Raw genomic sequence first — 23,017 nt, 5'->3', positions numbered from 1 at the left:
AACTCTGAAACTGCAAATTATACTCAGAATATAAAAAGGAGGCTTTGGGGCTTCCCTGGTGGCGCAGTGGTTGAGAGTGCGCCTGCCGATGCAGGGGACACAGGTTCGTGCCCCAGTCCGGGAAGATCCCACATGCCGCGGAGCGGCTGGGCCCGTGAGCCATGGCCGCTGAGCCTGCGCGTCCAGAGCCTGTGCTCCGCAACGGGAGAGGCCACAGCAGTGAGAGGCCCGCGTACCACAAAAGAAAAAAAAAAGAAGGAGGCTATGGACGGGGGCGGGCGGGGTATGGGAACTCTGATTTTTCCTAGTCTGGCCTCATAGTTATTAGAAAAAGAAAGACTTTTCACTCAGATGTTTTGTTTGTTTACAGGAAATATCTTTTAACTAAGCCTGCACACATCGAATCTGAGGACAGTAGGGTTTGCCAGTTGTATGTGCTGAAAGAGGAGCTGCCTAGCACAGGTTTTGGAGTCGCACAAGGTAAATACTGTGTTCTGTGTGTTTGTGGCTGTATAGGTACATGCCTGCATACACACTGTCCTCTAGAATCATTAAAGGACAATAATATCAACATATTAACTTTATACCAAAAAAGAAATCTTAGTCACTACACTAGAAACAGTAAGTAAGAATCTACCGTCTTTTAAATTCTGTCTCTGAATTTTTTAAACTAACAAGTCAGAATGTTTACATATATGTAGGTTCCAAGTCTATTTTAGGATTGCATCATTTCTTTTTTACACAGACCATCAGTATTTCTACTTTACTCATCACAGTTTTGGGGGGGATGAAAAGTAATTATGAAAAAGATTCTAAAATATACCATTGCTAAGACTGGTTTGGGCCAGTTTTACCTCTTTCTGCAGAGTGCTATTATATTAATCTTGATTGCTAATAAAAATTTGAATTCTTGAATAAATACGTGAAATCACTTTGAGAAGATGCCATGATTGTGAAAACTGAGTTTTCTCAGACAAAAAGCCATGAGTGTAATTGAAAGCGTTTTCTCTTTTTTGATTTGTGCTTTTCTGTTTGAGTTGGTGAGAATGAAATCTTGCAAAAATTAATTCCTGGAGCATTTTAGGGGCATATGGTGTTTAACTTTTCTCTGACACTTTTTAGAAACAGACTTCAGCATACCTCATAAAATTTCAAGTCATCAACTATCATCTGAAAATCTGAGTTCAGCTGTGGGACAAAAGATTGCCTCTCCTAACCGAATTCTCTCAGATGAGAATAGTTATGCTACAGTCGTTGTTGGTTTCCCAGATCTCATGGTAAGCATAAATTTCTTAAATGATTGAATAACTATTTCTTCCCCCCATCTTGGCTTATACTCTATAAGCCTATTTGAGGGGTAATTAAAAAAGTAATGATTTTCTGGTAAACATTTCAGATCAACCTTCTGTTTTCCAGACCAGTCATTAAAAAATTCATTCTATATGGTTTCATTGCTTGTTAAAAATTAACATATACATTGTAGTGCAATTGTATAAGTTAGTAAAGGAAAACCAGTATCCTCCATACATGGGAGTTCATGTGACAGGTAAATACTTAACCTACTGACAGTGATTTTATATCATGCTGTCTTAATGTGTGCTCATGTCATCTGTCAAGAGGGACAATTTGAGACTAACAAAATAATATTTCTTCTAGAATTTTTTAAAGTGAAATATGTTGGAGTCTCATTACTGTAGGTTAAATTTTTCAACACTTGTGAGCACCAATTCACTTTCCACTGAGTTTTGCTCTGATTTATATCTTTGCTGCTGCATCCAGATTATACTATAAATGCTGGTGGTCTCAATTTAATTTGCTTTTAAATGGATCCTTCTGCTGTTATTTACTATTATCTGTAAAGAAGAGGCTATTCATAATTGACTTTAGGTGAAACTAGGTACCATGTTCCCCTGATGGAAATGTGAGAACATGAAATATAAAGGTTATTTCAGCCCAAGTTGCCATCTAATAACCTTAGATGTAACTCCATGTGTTTTGATTAAACATTTAATTTTCATAATTTCCTCTGTAGCTTTTAGGTGGGATGATAGAATCACTTAAAGATAAAAATATTGGCTCTGCTTAATAGTACACCAGTCTCACATGCCTCAAAATTTTAATGTAATTAATGAATGATGAGTACTTCAGGGTATAAGACTTTTGAAATCCAAAACCCGATGGATAATGTGTGGCTTAGGACTTTGCCATATGTCTTCTTAATTATCAAGTAAAAAACATTTGCTGTGGATTGTATATCTGAAAATGAAACATGTTGTTGGAATACAGCATCTACGGCAGCCTTGATTAAATGAAAGAGTTATGTTTAATATGCTTTCTACAATGCTTGCTGCTATCAGTAGAGAAAATACTGGAGCTACTTTTCTAAAGGTGGAACTGTTTTAAAAATTGATCTTTTGATTGAAGAAATGAGTAGAGAAATATAATGTCACTATAAAAAGGTAAGAAAGCTGAGTATAAGGTAATGTTTATATTGACCCTCTAGAAATCCTTTGTAGACTGTAGGACTAGTGACCTTGTTCAAGTAAAAGCTGCATCTCCATATTTATTACCCACCATATCGGAGATGTTCATGAATTTTTGTTTAATGATAGATTAGACCATTCAGTTAGACAGCCTTTCAGCATTTTATGAGAGCAGTCATATTTTTTAGACCCCAACACAAGTCAGGCACTGTACTATTCTAAGCCATTTCATACATGATAATTAATCTTTACAACAATTACACAAGGTTTTATAGGTAAAGAAACAAAAACAGAGAGGATGTTTCTCCCCAGGCCACAAAGATATTGAATAAGGGATCTGGGATTTGTGCTCAAGGGTGACTGACCCTCAAACGCATATCCTTTCTACTATATACTACAGTGCCTTTCTGACTTTACGTGAATTTCTTTTGATTCTTCACAAAACTATTAACAAAAGGGCATGTCATCTCTTATTAACTTTTTTTTTTTTTAACATCTTTATAACTTTTTATAGCATTATCAAAGGTACCTAAATTATTATGAACTTATTATAACTTTCTTAACCTACTACCAGATGGCTACAAAAACCAACAGCAAGTATCATAGTGAATTCTCAATAGTGAAACGTTAAGAGCATTGGTTTCGATATCAAGAGTAAGACAAGGATACCCACTACCACCACTTCTACTAAACATTGTTCTGAGCGTCTTAGACATGATCCATTAGAAATTTTTTTGATACCTTGACTTTCCTCAAAATTAAAAATCTCCACTCTGTAAAAAAGACACTGTTAAGAGAATGAAAGGACAGTCTACAGGCTGGGAGAAGATATTGGCAAATCACATTTCCAACAAAGGACTTGTATCCAAGATATATAAAGATTTCTTAAAACTCAAGAGTGTAAAAAAAAAAAACAACTCAAGAGTAAGAAAATAATCCAGTATAAAAAATGGGCAGAGTGGCCCACTATGAGGTGTCAGAGGTCAGAGGCTGAGCAGATGAGCAAGATATCTGTGGTGTGGGAGGAGGGAGTAACAACTGGCAATGGGAATCAAGTCCAGCCAGGATGAAGATGGCACCCCATGAAGGGGCAGCCTGGTGTGGGATGTGGGAGCCCAAGGAAGGTGAAAAGTTTGTGGATACATGCGCGTAGCTCAGTGTGGGCTATCAGGCCAAGCAGAGTGAGGAGGGCATTGGCCTGGAAGGGAAAGTTAGTGGTGGAGATGGGAGATGAGTCATATACAGTGGAACTGGGCCAAAAAGTAAGTAGATGAAGGGTAATGACGTCTAGGTTTCTCACTGTTAAAGAAGGGAGTTACAGATACAGAAGGAAAGAAAACCAGAATGAGTCCTGTAGTGGTTGGATTGGAATTGTGTGTATCTGGGTGAACTCATGGTTTTCAATGTATTTAAGTAGATATAGAAATAAAATCGGAGGTAAATGTATAAAAAAAAAAATGGGCAAAAGACTTGAACAGACTCTTTACCAAAGAGGATATATGGATGGTAATTAAGTCCATGAAAAGATGTTCAACATCATTAGTCATTAGGCCAATGCAAATTAAAACCATGATGAGATACTACTATTGCCTATTAGAATGGCTAAAATAAAAAAATAAAAAAATTTAAATACTGACAATACCAAGTACTGACAAGGATGCAGTGCAAATGCAACTCTCACACATGTTTATGGAAGAGCAAGGGCAAACAATAACCAAGACATTTCTGGAGAAGAACCAGGAATAAAAAGCAGAGGTACTTGCCCTACTAAATTCCAAGGCTTATTATAAAGCTTTAGTAACTAAGAGCACACGGTATTGGCCTAGGGGTAGAAAAATATACAGTAGAACAGAATGGAATGCCCAGAAACAGCTGCCTGCATACATGAAACTTTTCTGATAACAGTGCTGATCAGTGGGCAAAGGTTAATGATATTTGAACAATTAGCTATCCATGTGAAAAAAAGATAAGCATGGAGCCCTTCCTCATACCACTCACAGAAATAAACTCCTGAGGGGTTAAGGAACTAAATGTGAAAAGGCAAAACTTCAAAATGTTTAACAAATACATAGGAGAATATCTGTGATCTTGGAGTAGAGAAGGATCAATAGATATGTGGTAAAAAATTTAAGTAAAGCAAGAGAAAAAAATAACACAAAATTTCCGAAGAATTGAAGTCTAGGGAATATGAAAGAGATGTGGTTGAAAAGGGGCCTTCCGGGGGCTTGAGAAATACTGGTAATACTATTCCCTAGTATTAGGGAACTATAATAACTATAGGGAACTATAATAACTATAGGGAACTATAGTATAATAACTATACTATACTATAGTACTATACTATACTATACTATACTATAGTATACTATACTATACTATACTATACTATAGTATACTGTACTATACTATAGTACTATAGTATAATAACTATACTATACTATAGTATAATAACTATACTATAGTTATTTATAGTTACTTAAATTACCTGTATTGTTATATTCCCTCTTTTTAGCTATAGTTCAAGATAAAAAATGTGTTGCATATTTCACACTTGTCTGAAAATTATGATTATTGATGAAGCACCTATCTTCTGTACCAAGTTCAAAAAGGTTAAGGGATAATTTGATTTTCTTATATTTGTGAAATATAAGTTTACCACTGGTATCTGCTTAAAGGACTGCATTGTAAAAGTTGTGAATGTAGTTTATAATACTTCAGTGCTTGAATTTCTCTCTTTTTTTTTTTTAGTCACCTAGTGAAGTTTATTCTTGGAAAAGGCCAACATCTTTGCATAAATCGAGGGTCACTGATACATTCTGTGGAGGGGGGAAGAAAATTGGAACTCCAAAGCAGAGCAATTGTGTGACGCTTTTGGATACTAATCAGATAGTCAGGATTTTGCCTCCAGGAGAAGTCCCTCTAAAAGATATCTACCCAAAAGGTAAGAACCTTACCAATTCCTGTTTTATCAAGCTAGTCAAAGGTAGTTTGGTTTTGGTAGGGATATTTAACTTATCATTATCATTTTATATTTATGAATATGAATAATTTTAACAGGGTTTAGTAGCTAAAAAGACCGATATGTGCTCAGAAGGGTTTCACTAAACTTCTCATAGGAGTTTAAGACTTTTGCCTTAAACTCCTGTGTCTAAAGGCCAGGGACTTATGCAGCCTGATTCACTTACCAGTGCTCTCAAAGTCAACTTATGTTTATTACTGCATAACTTACGCCAGGTCCTGTGCTGATCACTTTTCCTTGTATAAATTCATTTAATCGTCAAATTCCCATTCTATCATTAATGTACTCTCAAGTTTATATGCAGGGAAACTGACAGAGAGGTAAAGTAACTTGCTGGGGTTCTCCCCAGCAGTGGTCAGCAGAGCCCAGATTTGCACCAAAGTCTTCCAACCCAAGGCCACAGCTACTCTTACTGAACCACACTGGCTTTCATCATAAAGGATAATTATGAAAATGTTTGATCATCGAGCCACTGATTATTATTTGCATCATAGTGGTAGTAATATTGTCCTGTGTTTACATTCATTATATTAGTGTGGACTTCATAAATATAATACTAAACACATTATAATAATCTGTTACTGGGTTTGAAAAGTCCTGGTTATATGATAATGTTAGAATTAGTTCCTTCTAAATAAATCACCATTTCCTTAGAATGTTTTTTATGGTAGAAGAGGCAGGTGAATACACTGACAGTTGCAGTGCAGTGCAATAGGCGTATTCACAAGGTAATATATAAACACGAAGGAGAAGCTTACAACCCAGGCTTGTGATTCCGAGCCGACTCTTGAAAGATGAATGGGAGGGAATCAAATGAAGGGATTGTTCCAGGAAGAGAAAACCCCACGAGAAAGGTGCAGAGGCATTACAGAGCACTCCAGGAGTTACAAGAAATTCTATACCAGAATTCAGTGCACCTTCATCCACCCAGAAACCAGTGGGTCAGCCCTGTTACTTCTCCCTCATCCTCCACGTCATCATCAATCGCCATGTGCTTTTGATACAACCTTAATATACCTTATGTCCACCCACTTGTCTACAGTTGAGTTGCCAGCATCCAGATCACCACCATCTTGAACTGGAACGCTGCAGCAGCCCTCTGACAGAGTGCCCTCTTCCATTCTTCCCCCACCCCCCATTCTCCACACATCAGACAGAGTGTTGTTATTTAAGTATTTTATTGTTCTCATTTGTTCTTATTAGGGACCAGTTACACAGAGTAAACTTCATCCTTTTAAGTGTATGGCGCTGTGAGTTTGACAAATACATATAGTTGTGTAACCATCACCGTAACTGACAGAGAACAGTTCCATCTCCCCAAAAACCTCCCCTATGCCACTCTGCCATCAAGCCTTCTGCCTTCCCCCATACCCCCACTGATCTGATTTCTGTCCTTATTGATTTGCCTTTTCCAGAATGTCATATAAATGGAATCACACAGTATGTGGTCTTTTGAGTCTGGCGTCTTTCACTTAATATTACATATTTGAGAATCATATATGTTGTGTGTACCAGTTGTTTGTTCCTTTTTATTGCTGAGTAGTAGTCCATTGTGTGGATATACCACAGTTTGCTTATCCATTCACAAGCTGATAGATATTTGTATAGTTTCCAGTTCTGGGCAATAATTAATGAGGCTGCTATGAACATGTTTGCACAGATTTTTAAGTGAACATAAGTTTTTGCTTCACTTGGGTAAATACGTAGGAATGGCATTTTTATGTCATAAGATAAAACTGCCCAACTGGTTTCCAGAATAGCAATACCATTTTGCATTCCTGTCAGCAATGGTGAAAGTTCCAGTTGCTCTGCCACCTTTTCAGTGCTTGGTATTGTCAGTTTTTCACCATTCTAGCAGGTGTGTAGTGATACCTCATTATGATTTTATTTTTTATTTTTTATTTATTTTTTTATTTATTTTACGGTACGCGGGCCTCTCACTGTTGTGGCCTCTCCCGTTGCGGAGCGCAGGCTCCGGACGCACAGGCTCAGCGGCCACGGCTCACGGGCGCAGCCGCTCCACGGCATGTGGGATCTTCCCGGACCGGGGCACGAACCCATGTCCCCTGCGTCGGCAGGCGGACTCTCAACCACTGCGCCACCAGGGAAGCCCTCATTATGATTTTAATTTGCATTTTCCTAGTGCCAAATGATGTTGAGCATCTTTTCATATCTATCTTCTTTAGTGAAACGTCTCTTCAAATCTTTTCCCACTTTCTGAATTGGATTACTTGCTTTCTTTTTAATGATTTTTGAGTGTTCTTTATATATTCTAGCTATAAGTCCAGTATCGGATACATGCTTTCCAAACATTTTCTCCCATTTTGGTGAAGGGCCAAATCTCTTATGTTTTCTTCTAGAAATATCATATTTCTAGATTTTACACTTAGATTTGTACTCCACTTTGAGTTAATTTTCTTATATGGCGCAAGGTGTGGATTGAGACTCATTGTTTTGCATGGGGATAGTCAATTGTTCCAGTACCATTTGCTGAAAAGATTGTCCTTTTTCTATTCAGTTGTCTTTGGACCTCTTCAGAAAATCAACTGACCTCATATGTGAGTCTGTTTATGGATTTTTGTTTGTGTTCCATTAATCTATATTGTGTTGGCCAAAAAGTTTGTTTGGGGTTTTCCATAACATCTTCCATAAGATGATACGGAAAAACCCAAACGAACTTTTTGGTCAACACAATATGTGCCTATCCTTTCACTAATACCAGACTCTCTTGATAAAGCAGAGAATCTTTGTCATCATCCACACTTCATTCATTTTCACTGCTGTACATACAGCACAGCCAATTTATTCATCTGTTCTCTATTGGTACACGTTTACGTTCTTTACAATTTTTTGCTATTACAAGTATTCTTGTACCAGTCTCCTTGTGTATATGTGGGGAGTCTGTAGGGTATATATCTAAGAGTGAAATTACCAAATTGTTACCCAAAGTTATTGTTCCAGCAGCATAAAAGATGAGGCTACTCTCCATCCCCATCTTCTCTTGCAATGGTCAGACCTTTTATTGTGCACGTCCCTGATTTCTAGTAAGTTTGAGTATCTTTTTATATGTTGTGATTTACTCTTCTGAAAATTGCCTGTTTATATATTTTTGCCATTTTTCTCTTGGTTGCTAGGAGTTTTATTTACCCTCATTTTTTAAGGTAATGTTCCTTAAATATTCCAAATGTACAGAAAGTGCTTAGGTTAGTGTCTGACACAAAGGAATAATTTTTTTAATACATTTATTTATTTATTTTTGGCTGCACTGGGTATTCGTTGCTGCGCACAGGCTTTCTCTAGTTGCGGCGAGCAGGGGCTACTCTTCGTTGCGGTGCGTGGGCTTCTTATTGCGGTGGCTTCTCTTGTTGCAGAGCACTGGCTCTAGGTGTATGGGCTTAGTTGCTCCGCGGCATGGGGAATCTTCCTGGACCAGGGCTCGAACCTGCGTCGCCTGCATTGGCAGGCAGATTCTTAACCACTGCACCACCATGGAAGCCCAGGAAGAATTTTTAAAATGTGGGCTGTAAAAAAAAAAAAAAAAAAATCCTAAGAGAATGGTAAAGGGAGATCTCAGGATGCTAGCTGTGCACAGTCCTAGGGATCAACCAGTTAGGATTAGAAAAGTTGAGAAGATTTCAGGAGAGATGCCTCCAAGAAAGTGAAGTTGATAAACCCAATTATTTGAACACATTAAGAAATTTTGACATAGGGAAAACTTCGAGGATGAATTTGTGCTAGGTACATAAAAAAGTAAACCAACAACAAAGCATGATTATTAACTCCATGAAACGAAAAAGCAATAATGCTATGATAAGACATAGCTCAGCTGTAAAGAGCATTTATATAATCATAACAACATAAGTGCTGGATGTTAATCTAATGAAAAATTATCATATAAATGTACTGGGGGATGGGAAAAATGAGGTGGTAGGCAGGGGGAGGGGTATGTGAAAAGAGTTAAACTCTCATCTTACATGGTGAGAAGTCAATAAATAATGCCTAAAACTAAAACATGAAGACAGCACCATAAGGATGAAGGTGAATACCAAAGAAACAGCTTTAAAAAGTTGAAAGCATCTCTGGGAGCAGAAAATGAGGGGTGAGAGGAGGAAAGTCAAGGCTGATGATATTTTCCTTCCGTCTCTTTGACTCTTTAATCTATGTGCCTATAGATCTCTAATGATAATTCAAGCTAAATTAATCTTCTTAAAGTAAATAGAATCCCACCACCTGATTAGTCAGGAACTAATGCACATCAGCCTTTTATTAAAGAAATCAATAGCAATTGTAAAGGCTACTCTCCTGGTGGCTTTTACAGAGATGGTATAAATTGTGGTTAATGCAGATGGGGAGAGATTTACTTCTTTCTTCCAGTCATTTTCCTTCTAGTTAAACGTTAGCTTTTTTTTTTTTTTTTACTTTAAATCACAGGCCTCAGCTCTTTAAATACAAAATAATGACTCTTGATTGAAAGCAGTGTACTGTTTTCTGAACTTTGAGTAAATTCAAAGATTTGGTATCAGCACAATCTCAGGGCACACATCACTCTTTTACTCTGTGAACACCTAGTAGTTAACAGAAGTACATCAGATTACATTGCTTGAAGGAGTGAATTTTTTATATAATTTCATCTTCCCTCTAAAAATGCTCTTGGTTACTTTGTCTGACGGTTTTCATACCCGCTCCTAACCTTGGCACTGTGCGTCTAAGCTGCTCCCACTCTATATGGGAACCGCGCACTAAGTGCTGCAGCAGTGACTTCCCTTTAACGATTAGTGAACTAATTCTGAAATATAATTTATACCTCTCTTCGAGATCCACCTGGATTATAAATGTAATGGAAATTTACTGAACCTCCATCCTCTCTACAGTTTGAAACATTTAAAATGGATAGACAAGGGTTTGGCTATGTTTGGAGGGAAATCTGGCCACGGTTTTCACTTCCTTAATTCAATCATGTATTCTGAGCTGATTTATTTTCAAATCCGGAAACATCAATTCTGATTATTTTTCAAGCCTTACCATTACCACCATCACTACCACCACCCTTAAAGTGCTTTATAGCCACAAATTGCCTTTTCTGATATGTGAAAATATGTTTTAGCACAAGGAATAAAATTCTTGCTTTCCCCTTCCTGAAATAGACACAGCCATTATTGCATTTTCTCGTCCTCTTTATGCCATGCAATTAACTTGCACATTGAAGAAGACAAAAAAAAAAGAAAGAAAGAAAGCTGTAGGAAGAAAGATACTTAAAATATGTTGGCTTACTTTGCTTTCTCAAGCAGTCTTAAAGCACTGGTGGCGGTAGCTCAGCCTAATACTACTACTTGTGAAAAGGAGAATGCATGTAAGTGGCAGGCCAGATGCAACTGGCTAGCTAGGCAGCGCTAGTCATCCCAACCACTTCAATAACTTGTCATTTTTGGCAAAGAACCAGGGTCTATAAGTAATTCAACCCACTTCAGTTAGGTGCTAACCGCAGGAACTGTCAAAAATGATATATGGTGCAAAACTTTGTCCAAGACTGGCCTTATATCCCAGGCAACGTTTCCAATGCAGGCGGTGCATGACTTAACGATAAGCATGTTGGCTTTATACAAATGGCTATCTGAGGATGGCCAATTCAGCTGGGTGGTCGGGTTACCATAGTAACTCTCTGCTGTCCATGGACATCACTTTCCCTTCCTCCTGCCCCCTTTTGCCCTCTGGAACCACTCCGTGCCTAGCTCTGCAGCTCATACCTGGCCCCAGGGCTGTGATTCCCACCCTGGAATCCTTTCGAAGTCCCTAAAGGCTCACAATGATTTAAAAAAAAAAAAGGAGCTTTCCTCTTTATGCTGTGGGCTCCTCAGACAAGGCAGGAACCACACACATCTCTTTCCTGTGTATCCCCAATGCTTCGTATAGTGTCTGGTGTAAAGTAAGCTCAATCACGTTTGTTGAATAAATAAGAGATATATTGAGGTTTTCAGATGGCCTACTCAAAAACCTTCAGCTGCAAACATGAAATTAAAATGCCAAGTTTCTTATTTTTTGTAAACTACATTGGATAAATTCAATGTGGACATTCCGGATATCTCATTCTAATCAGAAATTATAATAAGAGGTAGCCAACAGACAAAAATCTTTAAGAGTATGGGTTCTTTGTAGGGGGATTTTTTTTTTTTTAAAAGAGACATTGGTGGCCAAGATTTTGTAAAATAAGACATTTTTAAACTGTTGCCCTACGGTCAGCTCAGGTAGGATCTTTGTGGAGTGGTGGGCAGAGCAGAGATTTTAAAGCCAGAAGAAAGGCCTGGTTTTGAAAGCCTTCTCTATCACTCTCCAGGCAAGTCCCCTTATTATACCACCTCTGTTAAGTCTCTACTTTCTCATCTCTCAAACAGGAATCCAAGGTCTTTGTTGTTGTCAGTGTTAAAAACACTATCTATAAAGACTAAGCAGTGTTCCTGATGCAGTGCTCCTGACACAGTGGTGGCAGCTGGTGATGATGGGTGTGGTGGTGGTACTCAGGCCTTTGGGGAAAAAGTCAGTAAACGCCTGGAATTTGCTGGGAAACAACTCTAGAATTGGAGTTGAGGACTCTGTTCCCCCATATCTCATCACCCTCTCCTTCCCCGCCTTTTCATATTCTTCATGACCCAGAGTCCTCGCCCCACTGCTCAGTCCTCACCTCACCTTTTCTTGTCTTGAAGGGTCCTGATAATAACAGCCACTGTGGGTGGAGCAACTACTAATTGGGTGCAAATAATGTTTATGATGCTCAGATGCTGTCGCTATCCCCATTTTACAAATGGTGAAGGCAGGTCTCAGAGAACTAACGTGGCCAGCGTAAAACATAGTTAGGAAATATCAGAGCCAGGATTTTCTACCAGGCCAGTCCAATTTCAAAGTAGGTGCTGATTCCACTGTGTTATACCGTCGTTGTTGTGATTTCCTGGGACGGAAAAAGAATTCAAATGATGAAATATTTTCAGATAAACTGTAAGTGCTAAAATAAAACATTGGCCCATCTGGGGAAGCTATCAAAGAAAATGAAAGGAATTTAGGTAATGCTCTTGACAGTAAAGAATCACTAACATGCATCTATTTCACAGTCTCTGTAGTTCCCTGACAAAAACATAATTCTGAGAGTCTAGCCTCAAGGCTGGAATTGGCCAGCCCAGGACCTTGTCAAGTGGGTCCCAGAGTTCTGCTCTACACTCGTGATAACTTCATTCCACTTTTAGCAGCATCCATGCTTTCTTTAGGTCCTATTTTTGTATCATGCAGTAATTTAACACTCGGCTCATGTCTTGACTTGTTTGCAGATGTTATCCCTCCACAAACAGCTGGTTATATAGAAGTCACTGATCTCCAATCAAAGAGACTCCGATACATCCCTATTCCTGGGTAATCTGTTTTCACCTTTGTTCTTAACTTGTGTGTCAGATAAAAAAAAATGAGTGAATTCTTACCATGTACTCTGAATAAATGTGTGTTTTTTGCTTCCTTATATAGCAAGCTCTTTTTTGTTTTTTTCAATTACAGTCGGTTTATATCTTGCTGTCCTGCATTCCTTTCTTTATTTTTTTTTTGTGGCCATGCCGCACGGTACGCGGGATCTTAGCTCCCCGAACCAGGGATCAAACCCATGCCCCCTGCAGTGGAAGCACGGTGTCTTAACCACTGGACTGCCAGGGAAGTCCCTGTTCTGCATTCTTTACTGCCATTTTTCTTTTCATTTTGGAAAAATGTTCAAATGTTACCTAGGTATAAGTCTAACAGCCTTCAAGCTTTCATTTTTCCGTTTTGATCTGTCCTAATGCTAAATTTTTTAGTACAGCAAAAATTTTCGTATTTATTAACTCCGTATATTAGTTTTCTGAGGTAGATGTATTCAAGATGTCAAAGGAATTGGTTTAATGTCAAAGGAATAGCATTGGTTTAATATTGTTTTTAAATATGTAACTGAGCATCTACCATTGTGAAGGCTATACAGTAGCCACAGGATTCCAGAGATTTGGAATGGAACTCATTACCACAGGCTTCTTTTATTACTGTTCAGCAGTGGAAGCAAAGCATTCAAACTAACTAGACTAAGGGTATAAAAGGAGAAACAATGATGCTCCATCTCTTCCTTGACAGGCACACGTGTCCTCACCTGTAGCCCATCCCTTTCTGGATGCATCCATGCCTGATCTCCCTTTCTCAACCTAAGTGTGTGCCTGCTTTTGTGTAGATTGATGTACATCCCCTCCTAACATGTACTCCCTCACAGGCAACTGAGGCCTCACAACACAGTGGTTAAAGGCTCACCCAAAATCCTGGGGAAAGGAGCCTGGAAAGGCTTCCAATGTGAGAGGAAGGCCAGCTACACCTGTCAGTCACCCAAACGTCACCAGACCTCCTGTTGACCCACGCCTCCAACTCGCAGAAGAAAATTGCTCAGCATGACAGTACAGAATAACTCAGAAACACAGTTTCATTTCTTAGGACCTTTTAGTCAGGTTCGAGAAATATGAAAAATAAAAGTATTATCCAAAGAAATAGATTTACATGTTCCAACATATATAAGAATGCCTTCTTGGAACATCTTAATGTGTCAGTTTAATGAAAAATAGCTTTTCGTCATTTGGGGGAATTTCTTATTCCATTGTATGTTCATTAAAACATACTATTAGGGCTTCCCTGGTGGCGCAGTGCTTGAGAGTCCGCCTGCCGATGCAGGGGGCGCGGGTTCGTGCCCCGGTTCCTTTCTTTATTTTTTTTTTGTGGCCATGCCGCACGGTACGCGGGATCTTAGCTCCCCGAACCAGGGATCAAACCCATGCCCCCTGCAGTGGAAGCACGGTGTCTTAACCACTGGACTGCCAGGGAAGTCCCTGTTCTGCATTCTTTACTGCCATTTTTCTTTTCATTTTGGAAAAATGTTCAAATGTTACCTAGGTATAAGTCTAACAGCCTTCAAGCTTTCATTTTTCCGTTTTGATCTGTCCTAATGCTAAATTTTTTAGTACAGCAAAAATTTTCGTATTTATTAACTCCGTATATTAGTTTTCTGAGGTAGATGTATTCAAGATGTCAAAGGAATTGGTTTAATGTCAAAGGAATAGCATTGGTTTAATATTGTTTTTAAATATGTAACTGAGCATCTACCATTGTGAAGGCTATACAGTAGCCACAGGATTCCAGAGATTTGGAATGGAACTCATTACCACAGGCTTCTTTTATTACTGTTCAGCAGTGGAAGCAAAGCATTCAAACTAACTAGACTAAGGGTATAAAAGGAGAAACAATGATGCTCCATCTCTTCCTTGACAGGCACACGTGTCCTCACCTGTAGCCCATCCCTTTCTGGATGCATCCATGCCTGATCTCCCTTTCTCAACCTAAGTGTGTGCCTGCTTTTGTGTAGATTGATGTACATCCCCTCCTAACATGTACTCCCTCACAGGCAACTGAGGCCTCACAACACAGTGGTTAAAGGCTCACCCAAAATCCTGGGGAAAGGAGCCTGGAAAGGCTTCCAATGTGAGAGGAAGGCCAGCTACACCTGTCAGTCACCCAAACGTCACCAGACCTCCTGTTGACCCACGCCTCCAACTCGCAGAAGAAAATTGCTCAGCATGACAGTACAGAATAACTCAGAAACACAGTTTCATTTCTTAGGACCTTTTAGTCAGGTTCGAGAAATATGAAAAATAAAAGTATTATCCAAAGAAATAGATTTACATGTTCCAACATATATAAGAATGCCTTCTTGGAACATCTTAATGTGTCAGTTTAATGAAAAATAGCTTTTCGTCATTTGGGGGAATTTCTTATTCCATTGTATGTTCATTAAAACATACTATTAGGGCTTCCCTGGTGGCGCAGTGCTTGAGAGTCCGCCTGCCGATGCAGGGGGCGCGGGTTCGTGCCCCGGTCCGGGAAGATCCCACATGCCGCAGAGCGGCTGGGCCCGTGAGCCACGGCCGCTGAGCCTGCGTGTCCGGAGCCTGTGCTCCGCAACGGGAGAGGCCGCAACAGTGAGAGGCCCGCGTACCGCCAAAAAAGCAAAACAAAACAAAACATACTATTAGTTCAAGTAGCAGAAGAAAAGAACAACTCTTTTTTTTACATTCCTAAAGCATGATGATTTTTTTCAATATTTCTCTTAATTTCTCCCTAGTTGGCCCTAGCTTTTTATTTCAGTGCTTTTCTCTGTTAACGTTCTGTATGAACCATATGTTATACCTGCCGTAGAAGTAACATCTGGAAGGGCAGCTATATATATTCAGCTAGTGCCAGCTGATCACCATACTCCATTCCTTTAGTGCTGTGCTGTCCAATAGAAATAGAATGTCAGCCATATATGTAATTTTATGTTCTTAGTAGTCACATTAGAAAAGTAAAAACAGAAACAGGTGAAATTACCTTTAATAGTGTTTTATTTAACCCATTTTATTTAAAGTATTACTGTTTTCAAATGTATTTAATATAAACATTTTAATAATACTTGACATTCCTTTTTTCTTCTGCATCTTTGAAACCCAGTTTGTATTTTACATTTACAGAACATCTCAATTTGGACTTGCCATATTTCAAATGCCATGTGGTTTAGAGTCTGTTCATTATCAGTATATCCTGAGTTTCTCTGGAGATTAACTATTGCCGTTTTTGGCATATATGTAATCCAAGGGAACAACCCATCTGGATTTCAGTTTTGTTGCTGGTTGCTTAAATTTAGTATTTTGCTAGATAGCAGGAATTTTCCATTTGATGGCTAACTTCCAATAATAGAAAACACAGTAAAACTATATGTGACTGCAGGGCCAAAATGAATACATCACTTTCACTCTCAGTAAAATGTGAGTATTATTCCTCAAATTTTTGTATTATTTGCATTTGTAAAATGATACTACTTAGCTCTGATATACAGGAGTATATAAATCTGGGCTTTACTGTAATTCTATGTATTCCTTAAAGACTTTGTTACTATGTATAAGGGGAATGTGCATTTTTTTTTAAAAAGGTGAAGAAGAGATTCTAGACCTGGTGTGCAAGTTGTAGTAAATATGTGATATCTTCAAGCACAGTTTTGACATACTGAAGAAATTGCCCCTGTAAATTTAAAGTTTCATGGTGGAGAGTTAAATAAGCGACCAGTAGATACTGTGCTCAATAGAATCATACATATCATGCACTTGTGGCAGAATTTTAAACATGATAGGTGGAGAAATTTCATTACTCTTGAGTAGCCTTTTACTTCACCATCTGTACCTACTAATTCTTTTCCTAAGGCAAATATTTTTTGAGAGAGCACCATGAGATGAATCCTGTATTATATCAAATGTTATCTTCGTTGAGTCCTTCTAGTGCTGTAAAGTAGTTCTGAAACACTTCCTCCATCCTACTGTTTTTGTTCTCTTCATATAAACATTTTCTAAGACTTCCATGTTCCACAATGGCTGGCTTTGTCGCTCTGTGTTTAGTATCTACTAAGGCTAAAGTCGCCTTGACTTATTCTTTAGTATATTATAAGCATTTACCCAGTATGTAGTAGTTTTGTGGTTTTAACAAATCTGCATTGATAGTGTATTATGTTTTGATTATCTATTAGATCATCCCTTTAGACCATTTATTTCATACAGAAAATATCAGATGTATTTAGAGAGCCAACACTGGTAATTAGAATTTATAATCTGTGTTTCTTTTGTATAGTGAAAGCTATAGTGAGGTAAAGGAAGTGTGCAGTTGGCTCTTATAGGTAAAAGTTGCATTCCTAGAAATGACTATTTCTGATATATAATACAAAAAATATATAAATTCTTTGTTATAAATCCATATAACTTTCTAAGTTAGAAAAGGCAAAATATTAAATATAAATGCAATTAAAGCACATAAACAAGACATCAGTTTCAGCACTGACCTTAGACCCCTAAGGAGTGTGTCCAGCGCTGAGGGTGTGTGAGGTGTCAGTTGGTATAGAGTTTCTTCCTTCCTGACAGTGAATGCTAATGTCATCCAGGATCTACAAATACAGGAATATGTAAATAACCAGTAAATAACTATGTATTTTTTCCTTACATGTGGATCTGTTAGTATCTTATCTTTTAATTGTGCTTACTATTAGAATGTTTTTTTAAAGCATTACTTTTCTTACTGGAGTACAGTTAATTTACAATGTTGCGTTAGTTTCAAGTGTAAGCAAAGTGATTCACATAGGCATATATATATATTCTTTTTCAGATTCTTTTCCATTATAGGTTATTACAAGATATTGAGTATAGTTCCCTGTGCTGTACAGTATGTCCGTGTTGTTTAACTATGAGAATTCTTTGTAGGAAGTTTAATGAACCTAAATCAGGTTAAACTAACTTCATTACCTGGACTTCACTGGTTGAACACTGATTTCTTTTGCAGATCAGACTTTCTCTCACCATATACCACGTGGCTATCTACAATCTCGGACACAGATGCACTGCTGGCTGAGTGGGGCAAAGGTGGTGTTGTCACTGTTGACATGGGAGGTCGCATCCGGCTTTGGGAAACTGGACTGGAACATCTGCAGCGGTCACTCATGGAATGGAGAAACATGATTGGACAAGAAGGTGACAGACTTATGCAGGTACCACTTGAATTGACCTTACCTCTTAAGGGTACACATTCAGTTATAAATTCATTCATTTAGTTGCAAATGCCACAGTCGTGGAAACTCCCGGCCCAGTGACTCAAATGTAGTTTACTTAAATAGCTAAAATAATTTTGGGACTCATAATAGAAAAAGACAGATCTATCCTTCTAGATAGTGAAAAAGTAAAAATGTGCCTTTTTTGTCTATCAGTGCTTAAATATATAGGTTCCTCACCTCACAACATGCAAATACAATCATCAACTTTTATTTTTTAACCTTAAGCATTAATCAGTTTCCAGCGCCACCTTTGCATCTGTTCTCACTTCTGCCATTGTCGTCAGCATCGCCCCATGCTACCAAGGAAACAGAAATACTGAGCATCTAAAACGCAGCGCATTAGTATAAGGCCAAAACATTTAGACTAGAGAAGATAAGAAGAATTATGCATCCAATAGAGATGTGTTTTTACCAACCTCCTTATTTCCAGAGAATGGAAGTTTAGCAGTCATAATAAGTAGACCCAACCCTGCACTAGCAAGAAATATGGGAACAGGTCACCACAGAGGGAGGAAGCTCCACAGCTCCAGAAATGGCTCAGTCACCAACTAATCTAGTTGCTGTCTGGAACTAATGTGAGCAGTGAGGAAGGCTGTGTACCCATAAATACTAAACCGTATTGTAAAAGGATTTATTTTATTTGTAATTTATTTACTTTAACCTTCAGAGGAAAACTTCTTTGTTTACATTTCATTTTTATCCAGCAAAAAGAAAGGTAGGTTCCTGCCAACTGTGTTGCTCTGTAAAGAACCAGTTAACAAGATAAGAAATTTCTACAAACTACTCCATTGATATCTGATTAATAATTACTATTTTCTGTGGTTATTTTTGTGATATTCCTTAGAGGAGAAATACTTATATGTATGTGTGTGTGTGTGTGTGTGTGTGTGTGATTTGTAAATGATTAATACATATTCTTAGATTATAGGAACATTTTGAAAATCGCAAACCAACATAGGCCAGCAGCCCCAAATCCTTTTGAAAGGGTATGAGTGTATTAATTTAATTAAGCTAAAACAAATGTATTACTCTAAAATAAACATGTCATTAAGTGCAGTCGATCTATCACAGTAACAGACTGAATGTTGGTCACTCTCCATAACAGTAATTAGAAAATTAATTAACTATGGTTCTGCTTCTTTCATTATTCTGAAGATTAGTTTCTTCTCCCTTTGAATTAAGCTCCTCTTTTCATTACAGTAATTGATGCCTAATAGTAAATACTATTGTGTTTGAATTTCTTATATTTTATTTCAATTTCTCATGTGTTATAACAAGGTTATAACAATTAAGTTTATCTTTCACAACAGAACTTTTAAAAGGAGTGTCACTCATGATTTTGATAACGGGTCTTCACTGGTACAAAAATTAAACCCTGTTTGTGTTTTAACCATGTAACGCTCCTCTTCCCAGTGACTTTCCTGCCTCTGTTGTACATCGTTGTATCTCTAGCTCTTAGCATGATGATTGGTACACAGTAGACAAATATGCTTGTTTATACTCATATATACGAAATTGAAGCTTTTTGACAACAAATGGAATTCTTTTAACTGTCTCAGTTTATCAGTTGTAACTGAATAAGTATTGACTGAATATATATAGTTTCTAAGTTAGAAATGAACAGAAATATAGTATCTAATATCTCAAAAATAATCAAAATACTCTGCTATATTATACAAGGCAGTATCTGATCCTTCTACAAACCAAACATTTTCTAGGAAATGTATAACTTTATGTCTCCAGTTCAAAGTGCAGCTATAATAGAAATAAGACTTATTCAGTAATAAAGTTACATAATTCAGAATTGAATGATAGTTCCATTTGTAAAATTAGAATGTTAGAATGTTATCTAACATTCTCCTTCCATCTCTGATGTTCCTTGATCCATTTTGTTGATATTGAAAATATACACTTACACACATACTCAAACTGAGAAGCAAATTATGAGCATATATCTTTATGTCTAAATAGACAGAATTCATTGTCCACATAATCTGCCGTTGTCGTAATTTTTGGTCACATCTCTCCCCTTCCTTCTCACTGCTTGGTAAATAATGAGACAGCAGGGGCTTCCCTGGTGGCGCAGTGGTTGAGAGTCCACCTGCCGATGCAGGGGACATGGGTTCGTGCCCCGCTCCGGGAGGATCCCACATGCCGCGGAGCGGCTGGGCCCGTGAGCCATGGCCGCTGAGCCTGTGCGTCCGGAGCCTGTGCTCCGCCAACAGGAGAGGCCACAACAGTGAGAGGCCCGCATACCGCAAAAATAATAATAATAATAATAATAATGAGACAGCATACTTAATTACTTTTATTTAGACCAGCTTATGTTACTATTTACAAGTAATTTGTACAACCAAATCTAAATATGAATCATTCCAGGAGCAATGGTAATAACAAGCAAAAATGTGTCTTTTACAGCTACCTTCCTAATCAGTCCCTCAACCTACTCCTCATTTATGGACCCTTTATTCAACATCGGTTTGCTCCTGATCTGGGCTCTTGGAAAATACCTTCCATAGAAATACTGAGAAAAGAGAATAGGTTCTCAGGACCATACTTATCGCTTGCTGACTGCCTGTCAATGGCAGAGTAACCTGATCTCCATCTAGTGGCCAAATGGACTTACTTTACATCCTAGAAATTAAAAGGCCTGGTTTACACTCCAGTAGTTTGAGGCAGCCTCAGACCTGCTGTTAGGGGAGGTTTATACAAGCCTCTTCAGCGGCTCCTATTCGTCGTGAGATGATCCTTTAGGTCAACAGTGAAGGCCAGGCAGAAAATCTGCCATGCCACTCACCACTTATTGACCCCCACCTTACCCTGATCCCTTTGCCTGGTGTCAAAAGAACTGTTTTATCTTTAGATAAAGTCTGTCAGTTACATGTTTTATCCCTATCCTTTATGACTTTGCTACATTTCAGCCTTCTTGAGGTATTAGCTTTGGAGCCATTGTTGCTTTGAATTTTTGTTTAATGTATTCATTGATAGTTTTCTTTAATGAGTACAGCTTGCAAGAGAGTTGTTGTTGTTGTTGTTGTTTTTCGGTACGCGGGCCTCTCACTGTTGCGGCCTCTTCCGTTGCGGAGCGCAGGCCCATCGGCCATGGCTTACGGGCCCAGCTGCTCCGCGGCATGTGGGATCCTCCCAGAACTGGGCACGAACACGTGTCCCCTGCATCGGCAGGCGGTCTCTCAACCACTGCACCACGAGGGAAGCCCAAGAGAGTATTTTTTGAGCTTCATATAAAATGTGTTCATTAATTTTACATGCTTTGATAGGAACATGTGTCTTTCTTACAGTAAACAACTGTAACAACAAACTCAAAGTATCACTATAACTGTAGTCTAAGAACCCATTATTAAGAATTCATATTTACTACTTTTAGATTCGATATTTTCAGAAGCACAGGTTAATTATAAGCAAAATTTTTCTGACTAGGTTTTATAGTGTCCTCTATAAAGCATGGTTTTCATATTTTTATTTAGTTACATTTGGATTCTTCCCAAGAAGGCTACACTACAGTTTTCCTCAGAAATCAAATCATCTTCTCTAAAAAGCTCCTGGTGACTCTTCTTGTGGGGACAAAAAGGCTAAAAGATTACAGTTTTCAAATGTTATTGTCTAATTATAATAATCAGAAACTAAATCCTTCATATATTACTCGTAGAATCTCTTCGAGGCCTTTGAATAAAGCTTCCTTAACTGTATACTTTAAAACTTGACAGAATCTTTGAAACAGTGTGGGACTGGAACTTATAGATCCTTATAATTAAGATAGTGCTTGGTACACAGTAGATACGGTAAATATTGAAAATAGAGAGAGGCATAGACAAAAATACATAGAAAAGATAACCAGTTTATACTAAGCACCTCTAATCTTTCAAAGACGATATTCTAGGAATATGAGTAAACGTCATTTGCTGTACTTTGGTAACTAGGCCTAGCCTTTTTCTTTAACTACACATCCAACGCTTATGATTTTTTAAGAATGTTAAGGCCCACTTCCAGTTTTGGAAACCACAGATTATTTAATTGGTACTCTATTAGTAAATTTAGTTTTTGACTCTACAAGCTACATTATCTCCAGATCTTCTGTGAAAGTTTGCAATTCTTTGTTCTTCTTAAGGAGCATAGTTCACTCTTGTATTTCACTCTTAGCTTTGGTCAGCAATTCTGAAAACACTTAACAGTCTGATTAAGTGGCTCATTGTTATAGAGTGATACACATTTTATAGGACTGTTATATGTACATATATCTTTGGGAATCTTCCTTGGCCCAGAAAGGCAATACTTCTTAAAATTTTTGTTTATAATTTCCCACCATATCTCCTAGTGATATATCAGTACAAGTGATTTTCATCAAGATGGTCTAGCTATTTGCCTATGTGGTAACACTTGGGCAATGCCTCTGATGATTTTTCCTGTGTTTATTGCTGTTAGAGAAATCCCAACCATAGAAATTCATTTTGAATCTAGACTTTGAATCAGGTCTTCAGGCTTACCTAATGAAAATGCAAGATCCCCTGGAGAGTGTACTACCCAGTAGTGTGCTGACAGCCCAGCTGTCTGGCAGGTGGGGGGCAGTTTACAATGTTTGCCAGTTTTCAAGATGTAAATACTCCCTCCATGGCTGATTTAAAGCTACCAGAGGTTAACAATCTACTCACAAAAGTCTCTGAATATTTAGCAAGCATCTCTAACAAACTAGTACAATCCGCTTCCAGCATGCCCCTGGCTTGATTAAGCCTTTAACTAACTCCCCAAGGAGAATTATGACAGTTACCTGACTGCATGGTCCTTCAGAAATAAGACAGTGGAAATGTGGTTAAGAAGAGAGAAAGGCAAAAGAAAAGGGAA

At 38.1% G+C, this 23,017-nt stretch overlaps 1 protein-coding gene across 1 annotated transcript in view; it reads left to right on the top strand.

The window, feature by feature from the left end:
• VWA8 (von Willebrand factor A domain containing 8) overlaps nucleotides 1–23,017 on the top strand; it is a 368,026-nt gene that overhangs the window by 250,651 nt on the left and 94,358 nt on the right. Inside the window, exons 33-37 of the mRNA XM_007468612.1 lie at nucleotides 371–480; nucleotides 1,123–1,277; nucleotides 5,232–5,424; nucleotides 12,816–12,897; nucleotides 17,893–18,097. Coding sequence (XP_007468674.1) covers nucleotides 371–480; nucleotides 1,123–1,277; nucleotides 5,232–5,424; nucleotides 12,816–12,897; nucleotides 17,893–18,097 — 745 coding nt within the window. The remainder of the gene's footprint in view (nucleotides 1–370; nucleotides 481–1,122; nucleotides 1,278–5,231; nucleotides 5,425–12,815; nucleotides 12,898–17,892; nucleotides 18,098–23,017) is intronic.

The sequence above is a fragment of the Lipotes vexillifer genome, unplaced genomic scaffold, assembly GCF_000442215.2.
Source record: "Lipotes vexillifer unplaced genomic scaffold, Lipotes_vexillifer_v1.1 scaffold479, whole genome shotgun sequence".
NCBI lineage: Eukaryota > Metazoa > Chordata > Mammalia > Artiodactyla > Lipotidae > Lipotes > Lipotes vexillifer.
This window is presented reverse-complemented; position numbering and strand designations above follow the sequence as displayed.